General features: G+C 47.4%; 1 protein-coding gene across 11 annotated transcripts in view; it reads left to right on the forward strand.

Moving 5' to 3' along the window:
• Positions 1-27,208, forward strand: part of TBCK (TBC1 domain containing kinase) — a 2,754,978-nt gene that overhangs the window by 1,800,804 nt on the left and 926,966 nt on the right. For all 11 annotated transcript variants that reach the window (XM_069630931.1, XM_069630933.1, XM_069630936.1 and 8 more), the window contains one exon: positions 17,796-17,881. In XM_069630931.1, the coding sequence (XP_069487032.1) occupies positions 17,796-17,881 (86 nt within the window). The remainder of the gene's footprint in view (positions 1-17,795; positions 17,882-27,208) is intronic.

A 27,208-nucleotide genomic window follows, 5' to 3' on the forward strand; every position in this document is an offset into this window, starting at 1 on the left:
ACGAGGAGTTCCGACATGCGCTACAGTGGTCCAGCGTATGCTCACATCTCACGCAGGGTGCTCCATTCCAAGTCCCTCCTTACCAGGAGACAGTCATCAGGGAAGACCATGACAGAAGGATTGTGGATCTTGCCAGTTGTCACCAAGCTCTGTGCTTTTTTCCACAAAGGTGTTAATAGGCCCCATTTATAGTCTCCCGGCCAGGAGGACAAAAGGACTGTGGTCAAGGAGCCTGTGGAGGAGCTGGTCAACCAGGACAAGAAGCAGCAGTGCATGAAGCGGTCAAGCTCGTCCAGAGACGTCATTCTTCCGTATTCTTCTCCCAGATGTAGAATCTGCATCGTTGTTCGAGGGACATCTCAGAGGACTCGCCACAATGCAAATACCGTTTTCCTCTAAATCCTCTTCTTGTGACGAAGGGGACAGATTTAGGCAACAGATGTGGGACATCTTTGCCAAGACACAGAAGGCTTCAGTGATAGTTGCACCCTTAGGCCTGCAGAGGTGTGATTATAACTGCGCAACTCCAGACTGGATCCTGGCTCTGCCAGAGCCCTCTGTCTATCCTGGCACCGAGTGGCTCCACCTTCGGGCATCGACATCCCAGCATCGACCACGCTCCTCTTGACGCCGATGTTTCTTTGGAATACGTTCCTTCCTTGAGAAGACTGTATATGTCAAAGATGTGCAAAATCCTTGACAAGCAAACGAATGCTGTCCCCTTTGGTGTCTAAACTATGTTTTCTGGGAAGATTAAGGACTTCGCTAATTAGTTCTTCAGTGGAGAGAGAGGTCTGGTGGACATGGCCTCGAAACCTCAAGGGCCCAGCGGCTTGGACACTTCCACTGGTCTAGATATCCTTTCTAATGGACTCCTTCGTCCCATGGATTCCTCATCGATATCATCTATCTCCCAGGGCCAGCTGCACTTCACAAACGTTTCTGCTGCCAGGGCGTGCTGCTCGGCTGCATGTTGGCTCCACCCAGTGCCTCTATGCGCCCCGCACCGGATGTGATGTCGGGGCCTGTATATATACCAGACAGGTGGGCGCTAACCCTAATAATGTTGGGCAATATCCCAGCTGGGATACCACCCAACTCGTGATCAGGCCTAAAGTCTAAGCTTCTCCCAGCTTTTAGCCTCCTTTTCGGCTTCACTTCCCCAAGTTCAAGAAAGTTCCACAAAGGTCTTAAGATTACTTTTCTCAAGTTCACGCAATACAGTTCCGCACAATCCTTGGGTTCCCTTCCCCAATTCCAAGCAACAGAGTTCAACAGAAAAGGGTCTTGAGACTCCTTCCTCAAGACAGCATTTGTATTTCCTCAGGTCTCGGGCTTCCCTCCCCCAAGATTTCAATACCACAACTGATATTTGTTTGTCTTTCAAAGTTCAACACAAATCCAGGCCAACTTGACCTTCCTTCTGGTTTGCATCACGAGCTTACTTGTAGTGCTTCTTCTGGATATATTTCACAATGTCTTTAGATTACACACTTCAGGGTTCCCTGGTCTAGGCGCAGTTGTCAGACCCTCCTTCCTTCCAAAGATTGTCTCTAATTTCCATCTCTCTTGAAAGAGCCATCTACTCATCTTCTTTCCTTCTCCTCAGCCTTGCAATGCAGAGGAGCATTTCCATTGGTTAAATACGTTGCATGCCCTCAAGTTTTGCGTCTTTCGGACAAGGGCGAACAGGACTGATGGCAAATTTATATTTGGATATGCTGGTGCCCAAACGAGCAGTGCTGTTAATAAACAGACCCTGTCTCAGTGGATCATTCCCTGCATCTCAGAAAGTTACTATCTGGCCGGCAAGGCAGTCGCTGAAGGTCTTGGGGATCACTCCACCAGAGGATTGGCCTTCACCTCAACTCTGAAACGCAGAGTTCCTGTTCTGGATATTTGCCAAGTAGCTATGTGCTCTTCCTTGCACATGTTTGCTAAACATTACTGCTTGGATTCTATGTCTGGTCAGGATTCTCTTTTCGACAGAGCTGTCCTTCACAGTTTACTTGTTTAGGAGGTGTCCTTGCTACCTTCCCTGCTCCTGGTCATTGTACTGCTTCCAATTGCACACCTGCACTGCCCCCTGGCTACCCTTGCACTTTGGGGCTTTTTCTGTCTCCCTGCAGCCCCCTACCAGCACTTGACACCTGATGTCTGCACTTACCCTTGCACCTGCCACCAGCTGGCCGCACTTCTTATTTATTGCTCTTATTCATTGTTTTTTTAATCTTATTTACTTTCTGTTTATCTTATGTACTGCATTTCCCCTCCCCCTTTCCGCTCTATCTTTTCCCCTCCCCCACTCCCCTGCAGTTGCGCGATCTAACTGTCACCTGGCCTAGTAAGATCGTTGTCTCTGTCTTCCCTCTGTTCCCCTTCCTTGCCTCGTTGCAACCTTGAAACACTTGTGTTTTAGGCGCATTATAAATGCCATATCACATGGGGCCAGGGCGGCAGGTTTCGACATGATGACCAACTGTTCCTAGCCTTCTTGCTTTCCATGAAATGTCTGGTAGTGTCTACGTAGGCGATTGACCATTGGATAATTTTCTGCATAGCAGAATGCTACCAGAAAGCTGGTAAGGAATTGCCTTCTGGCATCCGTTCACATTCCACCAGGGATGTAGCTACAGCCACGTCACTACAAAGGGGTGTGCTGGTGAAAGAGCTCTGTTGGGCAGTGACTTGACCATCGATCCACACATTCACAAAACCCTGCTGTCTGGGTGTGGTGCTGATGACCGATTTGGAAGAGTGGTGTTCCAGAGCTTTCTCATTTGAGACTTTCATCCCACCTCTTTATGCTGTACAGCTGTGGGAGTCTATCAGATGAGGAATCTGTGGGAAAATGCAATACATTGAAGGAGAAAATACTTACCAGTAATGTTCTTTTGAATGGATTGTGCCCTCCTCATCTTTTGATATTATCTTTTCCAGCTTCAGCTGGTTCGGAAAACATATTCGGCAGAGGGCGCTGTGCATCGAGTCCGTCAACTCGATGTCCCTCGAGGGCCACTGTCTCGAGGTCCATCATCACCAGCATATATACCACACGCAGCGCCGTTGGCTTCAGTTCTGTTTTTCCGATGCAGATTTTGCTTCGAGAGAATTACGACACGCTTTGTTTTTTAATAAAAACTGCGACACTTGAGAAACATTTCTTCATCGTCCGCTCCATCTACACCAAAGACAGGTGACAGGTTTCAAGAAATGGCACAATTGCGGTGCCAAAATGCCGATCACAGACCTACAAATGTGTCTGTGGTGTCTGGGCACAGAGCATCGAACGGCTGACTGCGACTCCTGTCAGGCGATGACCTGTAAGGCTAAAAAAGAGCATAAAGGGTAACTAGCGTTGAGTAGGACCCCCTCAGAATCCCCTTCATCCAAATCTAAAACCCGATCTTCTGACGATTCAAGAGAAACTTTCCTTGAAGAAAGCCATCCAAAAAGCGATCTCACTCCAGGAGCGGTACTCACTATTCTTCTTTTTCGACTAAGAAGTCGAAAAAGATGTGTCACAGGTCTCCATCGTCCTTCAGTGATTCCTCTCCTGAGAGACTTGCAGGTTGGACCAAATCCTCTACTCCTGCCCAATGGGAAGAGTTTCGGAGAGAAATGTTGAAAATATTCAAGCAGGATGCCCCCTCGAAGTACAAGGAGAGAAGCCATGCTACGGTCACGCGGCATAAAGGCAACAAGGTGAAGGCAAAGGCTAAATCCAGCGTGCCCTCGAGCCCGGGATGTAAGCCATCGACCCATCGAGGCCTCAACCTGATGAAATTTCATCGAAGACTCCTTCGAGTTGATGGTCCAGCCCTTCGAGGACGTTGTCTGCAAAAAAGGCTTCATCGACACCATCGGTGTCATTGGCGCAGTGGTCGAAGTGGGCGGGAGCTGTCGGGAGTGGTGCTCCTCTACTTTTTTAAATCAAGTTTTAGTGTTCCTATGCTTTTATTTGAACAAGAAACTGTTCCGGAATGGTTTCATTTTAAAATAAATGTGTAGGGAGTAGTTGAAACTTTCAGTTCAGTGCACTGCACTAAACATTCCCTTAAACAGCCGGTGCCATTGTTTGAGGGTTTGTATAGTGTTTGGGAGGGGATGTGGTGATAGGGTTTATGGGGAGAGGGGCAGGCCCGCAGGGAACATAGTTCGACTACTTCTTTTCATGTACTTCGACCACTGCATTGGCATTGAGGTCGTCAATGTCGCAAGTGTCAAAGACGTTGACGCCATTGATATCGAAGAAACCGTTGACGACAGGCGCAAAGGCGTTGACGCCTTTAGCAAAGCATGTGGAGAAAACCTACAAACCTGTACAGAGAAGATTTCTTCAAATCATTATCTTCAATTTATGAAGAGCAGGAACCTTCTGATACGGACACTCCACCCTTTGGCTTGGAGTTCAGTACCCCTAACGTACCAGAGGAACCTGGTGTCAGAAGCGTCCAGGTTGACAGACTTATATGAGACCCTCCAGACCGCCAGTGGTGTGGATACATCATCTGAATTGGAGTTTGCAAAACCATACCCTTTAGACCATGCAAAAGCCTCCTTTAGGCAACTCATGACCAGGGTGTTTGAGTTTCTAGGTTGGAGCAGGCCTGCTCCCCCATTTGAGCAGGAGAATTTAACAGATATCCTGGACCAGGGTGCACAGAAGGATCCAATCCTTCACTTTCACATTGCTCTTTAGAAAAGGGTTAACACAAATTGGGAGTCACCCGAGACAATAGCTGCAGTGAATAGGAACCTCACCAAAAAGTATAGGTTGTCTAGCAGTGACCCTGTATATTTTGCATAGCACCCCATGCCAGAAAGCCTGGTGGTTCAGGTGGTGACGTCCTCGTCCAAACAAGCAACATACCACACTATCCCTTCTGACAGAGACGATCGGAGAGTGAATGCTTGGGCATGACAGATTTTTTTGGCGGAAAGAATGGCATTGAAATCTGCCAATGCCCCTTGCGCCTTAGCAAAATTCACGTTCACTTTGTGGGATTGTATAGCAATGACGGCTGACCATATTCCCAAGGGGGAAGAAAGACGGCTTTCTGTCCATCATAAGTGACGGAAAAGAGGCTATGTGCGAGTCTCTACAGTCAGGACTGGATACTGCTGACAGCATCAGTAGATCCGTGGCGACAAGTACTGTACTATGCAGATTTGCGTGGTTTAGAAAGTCAGGATTTGCATCGGATGTGCAGCCCAGGCTACTCAATATGTCTTTTGACAGCTCTCACCTGTTCGGCAGCAAGGCTGACGAAAGAATGGAGAAGCTGCAGACGTCTAAGGCGGCAGTAAAATCACTTAGTGTCGCAATCAGGCAGCCACAACAATCTTACCCCAGTGGATCTTCTTGGAGGGGTAAGACCTTTCGATTCTATTCCTCAGTTGGTAGAACAAGAGGACAGGCCAGTCATAGAGGCCAAAGAAGATACCCTCATGGTGGACTTGGGAGAGGTACTAAATCCGCCCAAACAGTGGTTGCTTTACCATCAACCACTATTCCAGCCGCCTCAAAACCTCTCTGAGGTCTTAATTCACAAGACCCCAGTGGTAGGCAGACTGTCTCTGCATCTGTAAAGACTGTAGCCAAGGGTTACTGCTCCCATTCATAACAAGACCTCAGAATCATCCTCTGGGGAACCACTGACTCAAAACTCCAGATATGTTCCATATGCAGGAAATGTTGAGCCTGCTAGAGAAAGGTGCTATAGAACCAGTACCTGTAGCGGAATGGAACTCATGGTGGTATTCCCCATACTTTCTAATCCCCAAGAAGGGCGGGTGATTGAGACACATCTTGGTCTTGAGATACTTCAACAAGTTCCTCAGAAAGGACAAGTTCAAGATGATTACCCTTTCTCATATCCTTCAGGCTCTCCAACTTTTATTTATTTAATTTTTTAACATTTATATAGTGCACATGCAGCCCAAAGGCATCGCAGCACTGTTACTTGTGGCAGACTTAGTTACGAAAAAGTTACATACATGTGATGGAAAACATATCAGGAGTACAGTTACTTTCTGAGTTTGTGGTACATTTTCTTTGCATTCTCTATGCATTCAGCTACAACATGAGAATGAGTAGAGTTTCTGTCTTGGATGAGTTTTAGATGAAGAGCATAGTTTTCAGTGACTTAAGGAAGGCTAGGTGAGAGACTTTTGCTCTCAGGGGTGGTGGTAGGGCATTCCAATGCAGTGCTGTTAGGTACGGGAAGCTGATCCCGCCTGCTCTGGCTCTTTTGACTCTGGGGGATCCTGAGCATGTTTGCATCAAAGAGTTCTGGTCGGTCTGGTGGATGTAGTGGGGTGGATTCTCTCAGAGAGGTATGGTGGAGCAGTGAAGTGGATGCACTTATAGGTGAGGGGGGTGCTTTAAAGAAGACTCTTTCTTTTAGTGGGAGCCCGTGTGCCTCTTTCCTAGCTGACGTGATATGCTCTTTCTTGGGTATTCCCGTGGCTGCCCTCAAAGTGCTGTTTTGTATAGTCTGAAGTTTGGTCATGTTTTTGGTAGAGGTGCCCAGGAACAGTGCATTACAGTAATCAAGTCTTGATCCTGTGATGGCTCTATCAATTGTAATGCAGTTTTCCTTAGATAGGAAAGGTCTGGCTGCTGTCAGCAGTTTGGCATGGTATGCTGCTGTGGAGGCGATGGCGTTCACTTGCCCTAGTCACCGTTAGATTAGAGTCTAGGTAGACGCCTAATGTTTTTTACTGAAATAGCCACTGCGATTTTAATATTATCAATCGTAAAATGACTGAATTTGGAGTCAAGGTTCTTGAGTGTTTCCTTGGAGCCTACTATGAGTAGCTCGGTTTTGTCTGAGTTGAGGCATAGGCCATTGGCTGCCATCCATGCTTGAATCTTGTTGTATATATGTTTGTTTATTGCATTTATAAGGCGCACCAGACCCGGGCGTAGCAGGGTGCATCAAGGATATGCGAAGCTTACAAGATGTACATTACAAAAACAGTTAATAGAAATACAGAATATACATCAAATTATTTTGAAAAGCAGAGTTATTTACATCTTGGTATACAGGTATATACAAATTTACAATCAATCAGCGGGTCGTACTGGCTTGCCTCGGAGTCCGAAGAGACTAATTCTCCATCAGATTGAGGTGCAAGATGATTTTCTTTCTAAAGCAGGAGTAGGGCAGGTCAGCTCTTAACTGATGAGGCAGGGAGTTCCAAAGATTAGCAGCCTTTACAGGGAAGCTATTGCTGCCAATCTTAGAGGATTTGAATCTGGGTACTACCAGGCAATTGGTGTTGATCATTCTAGAAGGTCTGCTGGAAGTTCTTCTGGATATTCTGTCAGTTAAGTAAGTTGGTGCGACATTGTGTAGTGCTTTGTGTGTCAGGGAGGCGATTTTTAGCTGTATTTTGTTATGGGTGGATAACCATTTATGATGTTGTCTAGTTGCAGAGATATGCACTCTTTTATTGATACCTAGAGCAGCTCTAATAGCATTATTCTGTAGTATTTGAAGTTTTTGGATAATAGATTTATTGGCACTACTATATAGGGCGTTACAGTAGTCTAGTCTTTGTAGTATTAGAGCTCTGGCCAGTATAAGGCAGCTATCATTAGAAAGGAAGGGCCTACCTGCTCTGATCAATTTACAAGTATAAGCTGTGGTAGAGGCCAAGGAATGTATTTGTTTGTTGAAGGACATTGTTGCATCCAGGTAGAAACCAAGTGTTTTTACCTCTTTGGAGACAGTAGTGTTGTTACCGTCAATGCAAAAGGCTGCATATTCATGGCCTAGTTTGGCAATATTGGAAGGGGAGCCAAGGATTATCAACTCTGTCTTTTCATCTTTCAGGCATAGGCCGTGTGTAGCCATCCATGCCTGAATGATGAGATAGATTCTATTCACCAGCGCCAAGTCCTTGTCATGATCCCCAGAAACAGGGAGGAGAATCTGAGTGTCATCTGCATAATTAGTGTAGGTGACACCCAGAAGGTCCAGATCGTCAAACAGTGGCTTGGTGAATAAGTTGTAAAGAGTGGGGGACACACAGGAGCCCTGAGGGACCCCGCATAAGATAGGTGTGGGATCCGCGGCTGAAGGTGAGAATACTCTACTAGTTCTCTCACTCAGAAATGATTCTGTCCACTTGATAGTACCTGCGGAGAAATGGGCTGCTGTTTCAAGGTGCCTACAGAGGATCTTGTGATCGACCAGGTTGAATGCAGCTGAGAGATCAAATAACAGCAGTAGGGCTGTTTTCCCTTGATCCCTCATCTTATCGATCTGAGTCTTCAGATCTATCAATGCCGTTTCCGTCCCGTGTAGTGGTCGGAATCCTGATTGACGGACCCCTAGGAGTTTGTGCTGGTCGAGATCTGCAGGTATGCTATTTTATCCAAAATTTTAAGCAAGAATGGTACCGTTGTGATAGGGCGATAGTTGGTAGCGATAAGAGGGTCTAAGGTTTGCTTTTTAAGAAGCTGGAGCACCCATGATTGTTTGAGATTGGCTGGGACACTACCAGAGGCAAAGGAACCATTAATCAGTTTGGAGATGAAGGGGGGAGATCTCTCGCGGCCTCTTTTATGATGTGTGCTGGCCGGATATCCCCTTTGCAATTCGAAGGTTTGAGCGAGAGGATGGTTTTTTCGACTTCCAGGATCATTGTTTTAGTGAAGTGGAAAGTGATATTTGGATCAGGGATGTTGGCATTTGATAGAGGCTCGTCATGAGTTGGAGGAGATAGATTCAAGGAATCTTTCTTATTTTTTATTTTGGTTTGGAGAGTGTTGATTTTGTTATTTAGTGCTTGTTGTATCTCTGAGCACCAATTCTTATCTTTGATGCAAGTATCAGGTGGAGAGATAGGGGACTCCAGTTGTTTTAGGATTGTGAATAATTCTTTCATACTAGAGTTTAGTTGGCTATACGTTCAATGTACGAATTTCTTTTTGCCTGGCAGATTTCTTTTTTATAAAGGGATGCCGTAGATGCCAGCTTCTTTTTGTTCTCGTGGGAGGGGCAGAGGCGCCAATCAGTTTCACCTTTTCTTTTTAATCGTCACAGGTCCTTTAGTTGTGGAGTGAACCATTTGTTGAGGTGTAGTTTAGCTTTACTAGCTCTCAGTTTGAGGGGGGCGACTTTGTCCAAAGTGGAGAGCATAATCCTGTTATATTCTTGCACCATGGTGCTCGGGTCCAAGCTGAATGACATAGAGTTTAGAGTAGGTAGAATATTGGGGATCACATTATCCACGGTTATATTCTTTTTTAGCCTGGTTAGACAAGGTAGCACTACTTTGGGGGGGTGGGGTTATGAGTGACTGTCTGGTAGTGGAAAGTGTTAAGGACACGAGGAAATGGTCGGTCCAGGGTAGGGGAGAAATAGAGGTAATGGTAGCTATGCAATTGTGATCAGCTACCCAGTCCAAGGTTCTACCCTTAATATGGGTGGGGGAGTTCACCTTTTGTATTAATCCTAATGCATTGATGGAGTTTGCAATTTGCAAGTCGTGTTTGTCTGAGAGGTCGTTTAGACCTAAATTAAAATCACCAAGCAGCAGTGCTTGGGATGTAGGTTTAAGGTTACTAGCAATTAAATGATACAAGTCCTCTTCAAAGGATCCAATGGGTCCCGGGGGTCTGTAAATTATATGCATGGTGAGTGATTGAGAGTTCTTTAGAGGTAATTTGATGGAGAGGGATTCACATGCTTGTAGGTCATGTGGGGCTACTATTCTCATAGATAAGCTCTCTCTGGCTATGATGGCTAGTCCACCGCCTCGGGAACCGTCTCTATCTTGTCTGAAGATTGTGTAGCCTTCTGGCATAGCTAGCATGAGAGCTGGTCCTGCTGCCTTATGTAGCCATGATTCGGTTATGGCAAGGAAGTCAAGGCTATGTTCTGTAATAAGGTCGGCTATGTCGATGGCGTGAGCCACCAGTGACCTTGCATTCAGGAGGGCTCCTTTAAGTGGTTGATTATCTGCTTTGATTGTGGTAGGGCAGGGGCTAAGTCTATTAGAAGTGAATGCCTTAGTAGTCTGGGTATCAGACGAGCTGCAAGTGGGGAGGGTGGTAGGCCGTTTGGCGCTAGAGGGTGTCATAATGTGGTGACAGTTGGTTTTCTTATTAGTGGGTGGTAGCAATCTTGCAAGAGGTTCGTAATTTTTGGGGAGTTTGCTGCGAAGTTTGAGATTTCTGAAGTCTGTAGTGCAAGGGATCATAGTAAGTTCTCCAGTGTACTGGTAGTTGGAGTGGGCAAGATTGCTGGATGAAGGTGCCATGCTAGGGTAGGTGGGAAGGTGAAGATTCTTCTCGATTAGGCAGATAGCGTTTAAATAGGGTACTAAACAGATGGAGAGTTGGAGGTGGATGAAAGGCATAAGGATATATAGGGGACAGTGTCCTGGCATGTTAGTGGTGAGCCGTGGGTCACAGTAGACAGGTTTGGCTTTTGGCTAAATGGGCCTGAGCACAGTATGTGTAGTATGCAGAGTGTGCGGAGAGATGTCATATGCAGAATCAGCTATAGCAGAATGGGCACGTGACACAGTCTGTAGATGCGTAGGATACTCGAATACAGGTCACAACGGGCAGCTTCAACTTGGCTAGCTAGGCCTGTAATGCAGTGTGCAAGTGCACAGAATACTCTGGGGAAAAATCACAATATGCAGATTCGACTTTGACTGATGGGACCTGTACCACAGTGAGCAAATACACGGAGTGCTCTAATATAAATCACAATGTGCAAATTCGATTTTAACTGGGCAAGCCTGTAACATGATAAGCAAATACACAGAATGCTCTAATATAAGTCACAATGTGCAAATTCGATTTTAACTGGGAAAGCCTAATGGGCTAACTACTAACTGGGCTAACTACTAATATATGGTTAAGTGTCTTTGAGTCAGTGTCATAGTCTCCTGTGACGGTGAGGGGGATCTGGGTATCGTCAGCGTAGTTAGTATACGAGATGCCCAGGGAGTCAAGGATGAGGAAGAGAGATTGTGTGAAAATATTGTAGAGGGTTGGTGAAATGCATGATCCTTGCGGGATGCCGCATAGAATGATGGAGGGCGAGGCTGAGGCAAGGTCTGAGAGAACTTGCATAGTCCTCCCTTGCAAGAAGGAGGCAATCTATATCTAACAGCATTAGATAGTGTCATTGGACCTTCAGGGTGCTTACTTTCATGTGCCTATCCATTGCAAGCACAGAAAGTACCTGAGGTTCACGGTTGGTAATTCTCATTAGCAGTTTTGCCATTCGGGCTGATATCCGCCCGAGGGTTTTCACCAAGTTAATGGCTGTTGTGGCAGCGAGTCTCAAGTGAGTCTGAATTCACATCTACCCCTACCTAAACGGCTGATCAGGGCACGTTCTCTCGAACAAGCCCATGAACATCTCAGCATCACCTGCCACTCTCTCCACAGACCGGGCTTCTCCCTCAATTTGAAGAAGTCCCACATTATACCATCACAAGACTCCAGTTCATCGGAGCAGTACTGGATGCATCGTCGAGGCAAGCCTTACCACCCGAGGTGAGGGCTCAAAACATTATGCAGATGGTCACCAAATTCCAGAGTGCCTAGCGTCTTCCGACCTTTGACTTTCTAAGGTTGCTCAGCCTCATGGCATCTTGCATTTTCCTGGTGCCACAGGCTCGTTTGAGAATGAGATCCCTCCAGTGGGCTCTTAGGAATCAGTGGTCTCAATTCTCGGGCAAGAAGTCAGACCTTCTTCAGGTTCCGAGCAGAGTCGTGCAGGATCTCCTGTGGTGGGCCTGCCAGGACAACATTCTGAAGGGAGAACCTTCATGGAAATTATGGCCGGGGATAACAGTAGTGACAGACACCTCACTCACGGGGTGGGGAGCCCACGCCACCAATCTGACAATCAGTGGTCATTGGCCTCCATCGGAGTCCAAACTACACATCAACCTTTTGTATCTGAGGGCGATCAGACTAGCGCTGATGGCCTTTCTGCCCTCTCCCTACGGGGAAAGAGTGTCCTGATAATGACGGACATCACAGTGGCCATGTGCTACCTCAACAAATGAGATGTTGTATGATGACTACCACTGTGTAGAGAGGCAGTGCAGCTCTGGTTCTGGGCAATTCAAAGTGGAATCTCCATATTGACGGTTCACCTAGCCGGAGAGGAGAACACAGCAGCAGCCACTCTGAGCAGGCAAAGCACACACTCCTATGAGTGGGAACTAGCTCAGGAAGTCCTTCAAGAGATCTTCACCTTTTGGGGAACCCCTCAAGTAGACATGTTCACGACCAGTGTCAACCGGAAGTGCAGACCATTCTGCTCCAGGGAATTTCCCCCAAGCGGAGCTCTAGGGGATGTGTTTGTAGTGGACTGGGAGTTTCTACTCCTGTATGCATTTCCTCCAGACCCTGTCATTCCTCGCGTGATTAGGATGTTGAGAGAGTTTGGGAAATTCCATTATCCTAATTGCTCCGGATTGGGCCAGGCTACCCGGACCTTCTGGACATGTCCATCTGCCGTCCAATGCCTCTTCCACAATGAGAGGACCTTCTCTCACGCGAAATGGGTCGGGTTCTCCATCCAGAGGTCATGACACCCAATATTTACGCATGGTTTCTGAGAGGTTGAGATAGAAGGATTGGTACCTCCCGGATGACATAATGGAGATTTTGCTTTCAGCTAGAAGGCCAGCAACCAAATCTTTGTACCGTTGCTGTTGGAACAGGTTCTGCAACTGGTGCAGAGATAAGAATTTGGATCCATTTAAATGTAATACACCTATGGTGTTGTATTTCTTGCTACATTTGGCAAATCTGGGGCTCCAGATTGAAAGCATCATAGGTTATTTGGCCCTGCTTTCAATTTTTAAGTGCTCTTCTGAGGAAGTGTCATACTTTAAAATTCCTTTAATCATACCATTGCTCAGGGGGCTCACCAATGTGTTTCCCCCAATTCCCTTTTAGGTCCATATTTGGGATTTGCATCTTGTTCTAAAATTTCTCATGTGTGCTCCTTTTGAGCCTCTTCCTTCGTGTTCATTAAAACTTCAGACAATGAAGACCATTTTACTACTAGCTCTAACATCAGCCTGCAGGGTGAGCCAGTTGCAGGTGTTATCTTGAAACCCCCCTTTTACTACTTTTTATAGCGACAAGGTTGTTCTTAAGGTAAAACCTTAGTTGTACCTAAAATATTCTCCAAAATCCATGGATTTCAAAAGATTGTTTTACCAACTTTTTACCCGCCCCCTCATCCTGGAAAGGAAGAGGAGAAGCTACACAGACTTGACCCAAGAAGAGCTCTGAGTTTCTATATTTCACGAATGGCGAAGATTCACCAATATGATCAGCTCTTCATTGGATACACAGGTCATAAATTAGGACTAGCAATAATGAAACAAACCCTGTCCTAATGGATTATTCTGAGCATTGGAGAATGCTATAGATTAGCTTGGAAAGACCTTCCAGAAGGCCGACGGGCCCATTCTACGAGGGGCATGGCAACATCTTCTGCCCTACAAACAGGGGTGCCAATAAGGGACATTTCTGCGGCAGCCACTTGGTCTACCATCTATACCTTTGTGAAACATTACTGCCTACACTCATCTTTACCTCAGGAAGGAGGATTTGGAAAGGCAGTCCTTCATTCGGTCCATGACTGATATTAACTCTGAAAATTCATATGCCTGCCTCCAAAACTAACACTGCTTTGGGAGTCTATCAAAAGATGAGGAATATGTGAGAGGACACAATCCATTTGAACAACAAGTTACTTACCCCTGGTAACGTTCTTTCGACTGGATGTTCCTCCCACGTATTCCTCATCGCCCTTGCCATCCTACCCTGCTGTAGATTTTCCAGGCTTTAACCTTTATGCTCTTTTAGAGTCTGATATAGTATGATGCTAGGGTAATTCTGCAAAGGATAACACTGTAAAAACAGAACTGAAGCACACCGGTGCTGCGCGAGCTATATATACTGGTGATGACGTCGACCTCCAGACGGGTGCCCTCGATGGACATCGAGTCGACGGAATAGACTCGCATCGCCATCTGCCCAAAAAAATTCCAAAGGAGCTGAAGCTGGAAAAGATGATATCAAAAGATGACGAATATGTGGGAGGAACATTCAGTCGAAAAAACGTTACCAGGGGTAAGTAACATGTTCTTACTATGGATTCTTCTCCCGCAGAGTCCTCATTGCCCTCTCATCTTACCCTGCTATGAAAGTGGCCTGTTGACACTTATATGGTTTCTCTCTGCTAGTGGGACAACAGTTTAAGGATGTGACAATTGTAATGTTAGGCATGTTTCTGTGTGTTACTTGTTGTGTACTGTCAACCTGTTGCTCACAGTACAGTGGCTGTTGCTCACCCAAAAAAAATATTTTTTTTTGATTTGATTTGATTTGAATTACTTATAACGCGCACCTGACGGGAACCCATATCTGGGCGCAGATTGAGCTAAGAAAAAACAGGCTGCCGAGACATAATACATTTCCCTAAGCAACCTGGAGCAAAGCTGAGACCTGTGTCCAAATTGTTTCTATACTTAAACTGTGACCAACCAGGGTCAGCTATTTAAATAAGTGAGTTTTCTGTGCCCTGCGAAGCTGATATGTTTTTTGGGCCGAATTTCCAATGGTAGACTGTTACACTTTCATTATGCTGAATCCTTCTGGATTCTTCCTCCGTGGCTGCCGAGCTCGAGGGGTGGGGGGCAGGAGCTGGGGTACGGGGTCGTAGTGATGCAACCTAAGTATTTGCCCACGTTACATCCAGAGTCAAGGAGTGGCACGGCTGAGTCAAGGAGTGGCACGGCTGAGTCAAGGGGAGCCGACGTGGAGTTTTTTCTATGCCTCCTGTCGAAAAGTTTCAGAGCAGCTGATGCTGGAAGGGATATCTATTAGATGAGGAGAATGCGGGAGGAGAGTCCATAGAAAGAACATTACTGGTAAGTCATTTCTCCATTTATTTTTCCTTTTTTTTGTGTACACATCCGCCCTCTGGGAACCCCTAACTATTGCTAATGTTGGTGGACCCGCAGAGGGTTGCTGTATGCCCCTTTTTCACATTTTTGCAGCAAAAGGTACATATGACCCAGCAAAATGTCAGTGAATAATGGCGGCCATGTGGAAATGTTTCCACGCTCCAAACCAATGAGATTGGATGCTTTTCAGCTTGCCATCTGGTTGCTCCTTTCAAACATGTGCTAACTTTTGTGGGTGCGACCATGAATTGTCCAAAGGCCCTGGTCAAGCCACAAATGGTTCAGGCGCACACAGCTATCGCTAACGAGATTTTGGCCAGATTTGAAACAGATGCTGAATGTATTTGTGCCAAACACGCAAAACCAGGCTTTCGGGAGCAAATGTCTTCCCCTCGAGAAATGTTGGCGCAAAGTCGTCTACCAGCTTGGGCAGATGAAACTAAATTTTGCTCTATGAAACATTGCATTTAGCTGGAGACAATCGGCCACCCCAGGCAGATGTTTAACAATTCCCAAGTCCAGTCTGCACTTTAAGCTTGTTCACAAGATGAGACATCTGTAAGAGGTATATCATATCCTTCGAAGTTGTGCAATTAACACCTAAGAACATGGATTACAATTATGAGGATTTGGGACTTTGTTCATGAAAGGGTTTTGACCCAAGGACAGAAAGAGTAATTATTGTTCAATTTTCCACCCGAGGCCAAAATAGGCAAAAGCCCAATCAGGAGCACATGTATTGGAATAAAGTGGGCCGTTGTTCTGTAGCAGCTGACGCTTCAACGAAAGGGGAGATGTCTGTCAGCAGTGTCGCATGCTTGGCCTCTTCTATGCGAGCGGGGAATGCTGGCAGGAGGCCATGACATCTCATTCAAGGGAGCAATGTTATCACCACTTAAAAGCGTTGCATCTGATTTGAATGATTAGCTTTCGGAAGGCAGTCAGTTTCCTGTCGAGCTTATCAGTTGTTCTTCCTCCGGAGGTGTAGGATGAAATGCTCAATGAACTTTTCACTGATAGCGAATATCCTAGATTACCATATCCGACCAGGTAATAATAGGTTATTGCACAACTCTCCTGCCTGCCAACAGGGTGCATACGTGTGTGCACGCCGTGTTCTCTTGAAGGAAAGTGTGCCGCAAAAAGATTATACTTTAGGAGGTTGGAAATGTAATACACTGATGTAGGTGCATTGGGCACACTGTGCAACTAACGCTCCTACCCTGGTGTATTAGGTGACGAGTGATGTCAGCAAGGGGGCACTCTTCACGGAACTGCGCGCCATAAGTTGTCAATCACGATGCAAGTGCTGGTGCTTTCCTCCGAATTCCCTGCTGCTGCTTTGTGGCCTTATTGAAAAAGTGAATTCAGAATCTCGCTAATCTCCATCGCCTGTTTATACTCGGGGTAAACATGTGTCTAAGTTCTAACACATTTGACAGTTAAAGGAACTGCAGCTCAGGGAGATCAAGTGAGTTGTTCAGGATCAGACACTTTTGAAAAATCTATACAAAGGGATTCGATGATAGATTCCCTACTTCACAAGCCAACAATGTAGGCACATCTCTTGACTAGAAGCATCTCTCCATGCTTAGGCCCACATGCCATGGCTGGGGTTCTGTCCCACGTATTGTCTAACCAGAGGAATGCCCTGGCATGCAGGGATGGTTTCTTGCCAAGCCCAAGATTCCTCTCCCTTTTGCATATGCAGGCCTTCCTTATTTCTTGTTTGTCTATCATCAATGCATTTTCTGTGTTGCTTTTAAGTCAAGGGCCTGTAGCGCCTGTTTGTCACTGCACATGTCTATGTCAGCACAGGGAATGGGCCGGGACATGACGGAGTGGTGCCCTGTCCCCGGGCCCAGCAGCTAGTGCAGGACACTCTCAGATCTGTTCCGAAGCCGAGTTATCGCACAAAACAGGCGCTGGTTGCTCGTGCGAGGGATAACGGAACAGATCTGTCACCAGGCCACCCCCAGGACACTGCCAGCGAGATCTGTTCTGAAGCGGAGCAACAACAGCATCCACGTTTCAACAAACGGGAGGCTTGATTCGGCAGCAAGAGAGGGATTACATAAACAGCCAAAACCTCATACTTGCTACAGATTGCCAAACTGGCATATACGTCCTGCCATATAAAGATATATATACATTTGTGGGGTGGAGGGTATTGTGACCAATCAAAACTAGAGTCCAACTACCAATATTCACTAAATATGGTTCTTACTGAATTACTATAACAATTGTTTCACGGTTAAAATTATGGTAATTCTTATGTTCCCATAATGTTCTTTGCTTTTATGCAAATCGTCAGGATTGGGTTCTATGAAGAGATACCGTGTTGCACCTGTCCTGGGGCCACGCCCCCAGCTCCTCCTGCACACTGCTTGCCCCTTCAAGGAGGAGGGGGGTTCGCCCAGTAAATTGTTTTCATTTCCAGCACTGGGTTAATTGGTTGTGGTAACATTGTAATCATTAATACATCAGTCACTCTCTCTTCATAAAATCCCTTTACATAAAAACTACAAACCAGACAAATATGTAGGTCATTATAACACAACCGAAACAACTGTGTCATGGAATGTAATGGCTCGCTTTTAAAGTGTGTGTGCTTTTAGGTCAGTGCAACAGTTATACATGTTACTTTTTAAAAATGTTATCAAATCGTAAATCAAGCAAATAAGACTAAAGTGCGCAGAGATTGCTGCTACATGGAGGAACGTGCGCGTGGGTTTATTTAAGGGGATACACGTTGTGTAATTGTGCTCCTTCTCTCTCGGCTGACGGCTGCCCTCCCTCCCTCCACGCTGTCATTGCAGAGTATCTGACCGTCTTCTCCCAGATGATCGCCTTCCATGACCCGGAGCTGAGTAATCACCTCAACGAGACCGGCTTCATCCCAGACGTAAGTAGACGCAGCCTGGTGGGTCAGGAGAAAGGGTAGCGAGAGGGACGCTTTCCCGTTATTTTGCAGCAATTCCCAAATCTCCCCTTTCACAGTGGGAAACTGGAAGCAGAAGAAACGAGTAGATCGTCCAAATGTGGGGCGTTTTAAATTCCATAAAAGAAAATGTTTCATTTATCTTGGCACATGGCAAGCCGTGTAGAACTGTGTGTACAGCGCTGTTTGATGAATAGATGTGGAGATTGGAATCTCTGTCCCAGTCATTTCTACTCTGCTTCTGCCTGTCTTCTTCTTGCTAATGGATTTTATCCATCAGTGTGATTTTTGGATACCGAGGCTTGAGCCTCCTCATTACTCCATCTTCTCGGGTTGTGTATGTAGTCGTGGGTTAGGATTCTTCTTGGTGTGTGTGGACTAAGAAGAATCCTAACCCACGCCTACATACTTACCCTCTGCTTAAAAACACTGTGCCGCTGTATTGTACGTGAGGTAATATGTATGCTAGAGTTGCTGGGACAGGCCATCTCTGTTCCCCCCCCCCCCCCACATGCCCCGCACTGTGGCTGTTTGCAGGACTAGCAAGAAGCCCAGCAATGGCAAGAATAGACATTTGTTGGGTCACCATTTTGAGAATTGATGGAACGTTTATTGTTGAGGAATTATTTGCCTGAAAATAAGTGTCATTAATTACAAAGATTCTATATAGTTCAGTACTACGATATCTGTTTTTCGTTTAAAAATAAACTCGATATGGTCAAATCACAAAACCTTTTCCCCAGGATCACATATGATTTATGGAAAGTTCATGCGAACAAATTGCACCTCATTCTTAAGGTGAACTTTGAGTGTGAAAGCAATAGTAAGTATGCTCAAACGGTGAACACAGAACTGGTTTCTAAATCTGCACAAATGGGCTTTCACAGTGCGTCCCATAGGTCTGTCAGGGGAGGGTATTTAACATGTTGGTGAACACCCACCGAGTCCTAACTAGCATTGATATTCATGGAAATTTGCAAATGCCTTTCCCCCATGTCACCCTTCTTCAAATTAATTACAGCTCCCTTCTGTAAAGAACTGTGCCCACAGCTCTAAAAAACACTGATTACACCCCGCCTCAAACTACCCACTTTATACCCATTATAGTTTAGCAACAGGCCCATTATGGGTCTTCCAATTCCATTACAGCACAGAAATTACCCTTGTATATGAAGATATACTCAAACTAGCAAAGACAGGTTCCCATTCCATGCCAATGGTGTTTGATCTCTTGCACACTTTCATGTTTCTGAATCTTACTACCCCCTGCTCATAAAGATATATAAAACACGTGGTGTAGATCGGAAAACACAGACCTTTGGGACATGTTCTGGAGTTGCCCCAGGGTATGTCATCCATGGGCCAGAGTTGTGCAAACATGCAGGTCGGCTGGCATGACCAGATACGACTGGTCTCCCAAGGAATGCCTGTTGGGCACATACCTTTGTCTAGCCAAGATAAAACATTCAACTAAACTCATGGACCTGGCTTGCGTGTTAACAAAACGAACCATCACAATAGCCTGGAAGCGGGCAGGTGGCCCACAACACCTGACATTGCACCGGGAAATGAAACGATGGGTGGAGGCAGAGACTCAGGCTTGGGAGGACTGAGTCCTCAGATCCCCAGATGACACAAGTATTGCACTGGATGCATGGAAAACCCTGACACAAGAGTTGTTCCACCCTTCAGACGACAAAACGCCTTGAACAAACAACCCCACAGATCGCCGACGCCCCACCCCCAGAATAGCCTACCCGTGTAGTGCGGCACACGAGCCACCCACTCCTCTTCGCCTCTCTCCTCTCCCCCTTCCCTTCACCCCCTGCAACCCTGCTCGGATCCTTCGGCTGCCCACCGCGCCTATCTATCTAGCTGCAACAAGAACTACACACCGGAGAACACCGCAGTTCAACTGTATTGTTTGGTTATTTGTTGTGTTAAAACGTTACTATTGGTATGCAACTCTGATTTGATGACGTCTGTAACATTAAGAAATGCCAATAAACAAAAGTTTAAAAATAAATAAAGATATATATCTAATGGCACTCCCATCCCAACACTTTGCATTTTTCATGCCTTTGCTGAGGACACTGAGGTCTGCTTGTGTGCCATTGGCACCAGTAACCAATTCACCACTTCCTCTGAAGGTTTGAAAGGCATAGAGTTGTGGATGTGGCACAGCAGAGCTTAACAGGTCTGGGGCCCAATTGTCTCTGTGCTCTTGCTCGCTCCAGCAATGTTTTCAGAGAACCGGTTTCTGTCAGAAACACGGTCGGACACCTAGGGGCCCTATGAAATGCAGGCCTGCACTTCAACTTCTAAGTAGTGTCAGTGGTCAGGTCATCTAGTAACTTCCAGCTTTTCCTCCTGGAAACAGGATTAAGAATGGCCCACAGTACAAAGTTCTAAAGTCAGCTTCTGTCTTGATTAGCGCACGGCCCTCTACAAAGGTCTCCCCACACACGATACACCAAATCTTCAAGCTGTAAAAGAACTGGCCTTCTCATCTGTGGACTGAAGAAGGGGCAGCCGCAAGGGTGGCTAGGGATAAAACAAAACCCTGGAAATGTTTATGTAGGGCTTGGGGCGGGGGGTTCTCCCACAAAATATTTGATAAAAACAGCCCAAAATAGAAAATTTCAAAGCCCATTTGTCCCTACTTAGGGTCCACGAAGTAGTTAAACATAACAAGCAATTTAGCATTTTCGTTGTGAATGCCAGTACTTACAGGTCTAATTTACATTACACATAGTTGAATGTGCATCTTTGTGAATATTATGCCGATTCATAATTTACAACCATTCGTAGGTACAAAGCATGCGTGTCTGTTTCGTTGTTAACGGCTCCCAATGTTTTCCAAAATGTTTGTTGCGTTTGAAACGTCGTGATTTTCTTTTATATTGTTCTGTCCTCACTTGAAAAGTAGCAGAACAGTTATTGTCGCCCTCGCACACGTGTACCATCCTTTTCTACAACACCTCTGATGCCCCCCATTTAGAGAAGATATTAATAGCCTGTAAGGAATATGCACTTACATGTCCACTGGTTGTTCGCACTTAAAGAATGTGTAGGGTTTTGGGTGCAGGTTATTCTTGTGACTGGTCCACCTGGCGAATCGCAATTCCTCGTCCTCATTCTCCCGCTATGTTGGGTGGGCCTTTCCTCTAACATCGCCAGGCGATTGCCGCGTCGCACTTGTTTTCGGAGCTCCTGATATCAACATTGACGGCTTTGGCAGAGAAGGCCATCGAGCAGTGCTAAGCTTGGCCTGGAATCTTGACATCAGAGCCCCGATTTTGTAAGGCATTTGTGTATGTTCTGGCGCCGGAGAGGTTAAGTCGATTCCTGCATTCAGGGCCGACCATTAGCCTCCACCCACGCCAGCTCAGGGAAGTCTTTCAAGGGCAAGGAGTAGTGGGAGAAAGCACGGAAGGCACCCTTTTGTTATTAAATGCACACGCGTTGTTGGGGCGCACTTAATAACAAAAGGGTACCTGTGAAGCACCCTATTCATATGATTACCTCCTCGCTCCGAGGAGATGGTTTTCATTGGAATAGGGTTCTCCTGCATTACCATGAGCATTCTTTTCCAGTGATTAGCTCCCTGCGAGGCGTTGGAGCAAGGAGGTAGAAAAAAAATGTGGCGCCTCCCGCTGCCCCTGTTGACCAGCGGCGCACGGGGAGGGTGCCAACCGGCCCAGGGCGCTGCCGCTAAGGCCGGCCCTGCCTGAAGTGCTGCTGGGACCCCCAGAAAAATACAGGAAAATGTTACCGGAAGGTGAGAGTGGTGGGTCGGGGCCGGCCCCGCCAGGCTCCAAAATTTCGTTTTGAGGCGGGGCTCTGCCAGGGTTCACTAATCTCCCCTCGCAATCCCGGCCACTACATGATGACAGATTTTTTTCTTAAACTTTTATTTTTGGCGGCAGAGGTTTACAAGGTACACACATCAAGGCAACAAGCATGACTAAGCAACATAAGGTGGAGCAATAAATAAAACATAGTACATTAGTAATAGCATTGTCAGGTAATGGTCACATACGATTCATACGAGTACGGGATCCTGTAGTAGGAGTGGTCATTGAAGGAGTGGGGGACGAGCCAGAGCTGGAAGCGACCTCGCCTTGTCTGTTAAGGTAGGAGTTGAATTCCACCCAGATGTTCTTGGGGCGAGAGGTGGCGGGGAGCATGGATATAAATTCTTCCTCACAGTTTCGCGACCAAGTAAGCATATGGAGCCATTTCTGGTGGACCGGGGGGAAGGGACATTTCCAGCTCTGGAGAATGCATTTTTTGGCTATCATACACCCAATATTGAGAAATCTAGCCGAACGTCTGGTGTCATCAGTATTCCAGGCTCCAAAAAGGACGGCCAAAGGATCAGGGTCAATAACCGTTTCAGTGATGGCCATGAGTGTTTCTAGGATACTTTCCCAAAATCTAAGCAACTTGTCACAAGACCTGAACATGTGTAAGTGGTCAGCTTCTGTGGCCCCGCAACAGGGGCAGAGATGCGCCGTAGTGCGAGTGAACCTCGAGGTCCTATGCGGAGTATAGTAGAGTCTATTTAAAAGTTTGTACTGCATGGCGCGAAAACGGAAATTGAGGGAGACTTTTTGGGTGTGTAGGCACATATTGCCCCAGGCCCCGTCTGATAGTTCTAGGTCTAGCTCGCTAGCCCATTCAACACGTGCCTTGAGAGTGGGAGTAGGGGTAGCATCCTGTAGGATCTTGTAAAGTGAAGAGACTATTCCACGGGCACCGCCCGAGTTGGCAATATATGCAATGGCCGAGTTGTCTGGGGGCTCAGCAGGGAATTTGGGCCATTTGGTGCGAAACGCGGCCCGTAATCTATAGTATTGAAGGGTCTCCAAGGCGGTCCCGGTGTGTCCCGGTTTCCAGGTTTGGGGGTCAATGAACCTGCCATCGGGGGTAGAAGTCCGTCAGTGCTTGGTATCCCAGCTTCCCCCAGTGTCGGGCCAGCGCCGCATCATGAGTGGGTTCTAGGCCAGGGAAGGCCCTCACAGGAAGCCATTTGTAATACGGGGAGGCTTCAGGTGTCTGAGATAGCAGGTGAGCCCAGGTTTGAAGGGTCGTGTTGATTGGGTCAATGGGAGAGTCGGGCGTGTATTGCCGATGTAGTATGATGGACATTAGGTCGATACCAGCAGCTGCCAGTCGCTCCAGTTTGATATGGGGACGCACCGGAGTACCAGGGTACCAGTGAGTGGCATGTTGGGCCTGGGCCGCGTGCCAATAAAGTGACAAATCCGGAGCCGTGAGTCCCCCGTGTCTGTATGGGAGTGTCATGTCCGTCCACTTTTTGCGTACTGCGCCAGAGTGCCAGAGGAACTGTGCACACAGTGTGTGTAGTCTAGTAAAATATTCCCTCCCGGGCCACACCGGTACGTTACTAAACGTGTAAAGGAGTTTTGGGGAGTACGATCATTTTGATGAGGGAGAGCCGTCCAGCAATGGATAGTGGAAGGGCACGCCACCGTAGGATTTTTGTCTCAACTATTCGTGCTACCACAGAGTAATTATCAGCAAGGAGGGTGGATTTGGCTAAGGATATTTGCACACCCAGATATCTAACGCCATTCGGTGACCAGCGGAGGGGGTATTCGGTGGTGGGCTGCTGGGTGGATTCAGTGAGCGGGAAGATCTCTGATCTTGAGTCATTAATAGTGAAGCCGGAGTGAGTGCCAATGCGAGTGATATCTCTCAATATCGGGTCAAGCTGTGTCGTGGGGTCTCTGATATATAGCAAAACATCGTCCGCATATAGAGATATAATTTCGGGGCTGTCTATCAATCTTATTCCCCTGCGGGCGTGATGAGCACGGACATAGTCTCTATCGGCTCTATTGCTAGAGCGAATAGAATCGGAGAAAAGGGGCATCCCTGTCGGGTACCCCTGAAGTGTGTGAAAAGATCAGATGTCAATGTATTGGTTCTAACCCGCGCCACAGGAGAGGTGTATAACAATTTGATGAACCTAAGCATGTTTGGGCCAATGCCCATAGTCTCCAGCACCAGCCATGTGTATTTCCAGGAGACCATATCAAAGGCCTTCTGGGCATCCAGCGTGACTGCCACCGCTTGCACATCCTGATCAATGCGGGACATCACGTTGAACAATCTTCTGATGTTGTGGGAGGTAGACCTTCCAGGTACAAAACCGGCCTGGTCTTCATGAACTAAGTATGTCATAATGGGCAGAAATCGGTTCACTATAATTTTTGCAAAGATCTTTGTGTCAAGATTCATAAGGGAAAGGGGTCTGTAGGACCTGCATTCATCATCAGGTTTACCAGGCTTGAGCAGCACTGTAATGGCTGCCTCGCGCATGGAAAGGGGGAGGATAGAGAGTCGGAGCGATTCATCCCAGACCTCAAGTAGCCTGGGAGCGATTATGGCGACGTGTTCTTGGTAGAAATCAGCGGTTAGGCCCTCAGGTCCCGGGGCTTTACCTTTGGGAAAGTCGGAGATAGCTGTTACTATCTCATCCAGTGTAATTGGGGAGTCCAATTTGTCTCGAGTAGTGGAGGAGATCTCTGTGGTGGGGATCTGGTCGAGGAGTTCTCTCCTATATTGTTCAGTGAGTTCAGCAGGTTGAGAGTAGAGAGACCTGTAGAACTCAGTGAATGTGTCTAGGATTTGTTGGTCAGCCCACTGAGCGTTACCATGTTTATCTTTAATAGAGGTGATTTGCGTTCGGCCAGATTCCCATTTGATCAGTGTCGCTAACGTTTTCCCGGGCCTATCCCCCTCCCCATATTTCCTGGCTGCTTGTGGGCGGCTAAGGTATTGTATTTCGCTGACGGCGAGTTTGTTGAATGCCTGGAGTTCATCGGAGACCTGTGCAAGTATGGCAGGGTCAGCCCTAGTGGCACATTGCAGTTCCAATTGCTTCAGTTTGGTTTCAGATCGACCCAATGCGGCTCTGATTGTTTTCAGCACCCCAGCCTCCCGGGAGATGGACATACCCCTAATATACACTTTTAAGGCGTCCCACCGGACTGCAGCTGAGGTGTCCCGAAGAGTGTTGTGTTCAAAGAAAGACAGAATGTCAGCAAGTATTTCAGCCCTAAACACAACATCCCTAAGGGCCTCGGATTTGAAACGCCAGGTGCTGAATGTCGGGACAAGTATCCCCAACTTCGCCGAGATTGTGATCGGGGCATGATCAGCCAGTGTGCAAGGTAGGATCTGGGAGTCCACCACCCCGGCCATGACTCCCCTTGACACAAAAAATAGGTCTATCCTAGAAGAGCTATCGTGCACTGATGAATAGTAAGTGTAATCCCTCAGTTGGGGGTGTAACGTTCTCCAAACGTCGCAGATGTCAAGGGTCTTAATGTGGGAGTGCAGTCTGCGTGCAGCACTGGACAAAGAGCGGGGAGCAGATCCAGTCCTGTCTAGGACCGTGTCAAGAATAAGATTTAAATCTATTGACTATCCTGCTCTCCTCACTAAATCCGGTAGGAAAAAGTTTAAAAAGGACATCCTGGTCTCCAACCCAGGCCTCCCTATCGCTGACACCTACACGAGCGCCTGCTCCAAGGAAACTTTCACTGACATTCTCTTTTTCGTGCCTTCACCTGACCTATGGACCCTTCACATGGTCTCTGTGCTCTCTCCTTTCTCCTCCTCTCCCATTAATGGTGGCACCCGTTGGGATGTCCTCTTGGCCCCTTTCCACTCCTCTAAGGCCATCATTAATGCCTATGCTAACGGGACCGTCTTGGTCCAAGGCCCTCAGGCCAACCTTCACCTCTTTGATAGACGCCTCCCACGCCTCATCAACTTCCTCTCCGCTCCCGCTGTCCCCCTTCCTCTGTCCTCGGCTACCTTGCCTCTCCCCTCCCCCCCTGCCCCTTCTCTTGCTCCCTCTTCAACTCCTTCTCTAACACCTCCGCAGGGCATACCTCTGATCTGTACCCCTCCCCGGAAGTTTTTCAAAGGTGGCAACCTTCTCCACATTGCCACTCTAAATGCTCGCTCTGCCATCAAGCACTCCTCTGATATCTGTCGCCTTCTTGAGGAACTGGACCTCGACGTCCTCAGTCTCACTGAGACATGGTTCACAGCCAGCTCTGCCACCAGCTTCGACACACTCCTACCTGACGGTTACAAGATCCTCTCCATGCCCAGGCCCAACCGTTCAGGGGGTGGTGTTGCCCTTATCTTCCCTGAGTGGATTCCTGCCTCTGTCACTCCTACGCAGACCTACTCCTCCTTTGAATGCCTTGTCTGCCGACTCTCTCTCTCTCCTAGCCTTACCGTGGCTACTATCTATCGGCCACCTGGTCAAATTTCCTCCTTCCTCTCTGAATGGGCTGACCTCTCCTCCTCACTCCTGTCCTCAACCACCCAACTCCTCTTTCTCGGTGACTTCAACATCCACCTCGATGCCTCCTGTCCCCCCACTGGTCTCTTTCGCGAACTCTGTAACTCTCTCTCACTCTCTATTCTCCCGTCTGGGCCTACTCACTCTGCAGGGCACACTCTTGATGCTCTGATCTCTTCTGACCTTCCCCTCTCCCTTCCTCTCTCCACTCCTCTCTCCTGGAGCGATCACTTTCTCCTATCCTCCCACCTCTCCCTCCCTACCCCACAGGCAAAGCCACCCTCTTCACTGCCACCCACCTTCTCGGTCATCCGACCCATGAAGCGCGTGTCAGTTGAGGCTTTCGCTGCTACCTTCTCGCCCCCTCCTCCCCCCTCAGCTGACTCCCACCCTGACACAGCCCTCTCCATGCTCTATTCCTCTATATCTGATACTCTCGATATCCTTGCCCCGTCATGAGAATCCGCCTGAAGCCCAAAGCCAAATGTAACTCCTGGTATGACTCGGATCTCGTCACCCTAAAACGCAAGTGTAGGGTGGCAGAGAGGAAATGGCGTGCTTCATGTTCATCCTCTGACAAACTGGCCTGTCGCATGCTCCAAAGGCAATACCGGCTCTCCGTTCACACCAAGAAGAGAGCCCTTATCCAAGCCCGCATCTCTGAGGCATCTAACAACTCGGCCGAACTCTTTAAAATCTGCAAGGAGCTGGCCAACCCTGCTGCAGTCTCTACCTCTCCTGTCCCCTCCCAGGCCCTCTGCACTGCACTGGCCTCGCACTTCATCTCAAAAACTCAGGACATCCTGTCCTCGCTCTCCTCCTCTCTCCTCCCTCCCTCTCTTCCCGGCTCTTCCTCTTGTTCTCTTGCAGCCGCCCCTCCACCCTCCTTCTCTGCTTTTCCACCTTTTTCTGCTGATGAGGTTTCCAGACAAGTCCGA

Source organism: Ambystoma mexicanum, chromosome 6q (assembly GCF_040938575.1).
Source record: "Ambystoma mexicanum isolate Mex_15411 chromosome 6q, UKY_AmexF1_1, whole genome shotgun sequence".
Taxonomy (NCBI): Eukaryota; Metazoa; Chordata; class Amphibia; order Caudata; family Ambystomatidae; genus Ambystoma; species Ambystoma mexicanum.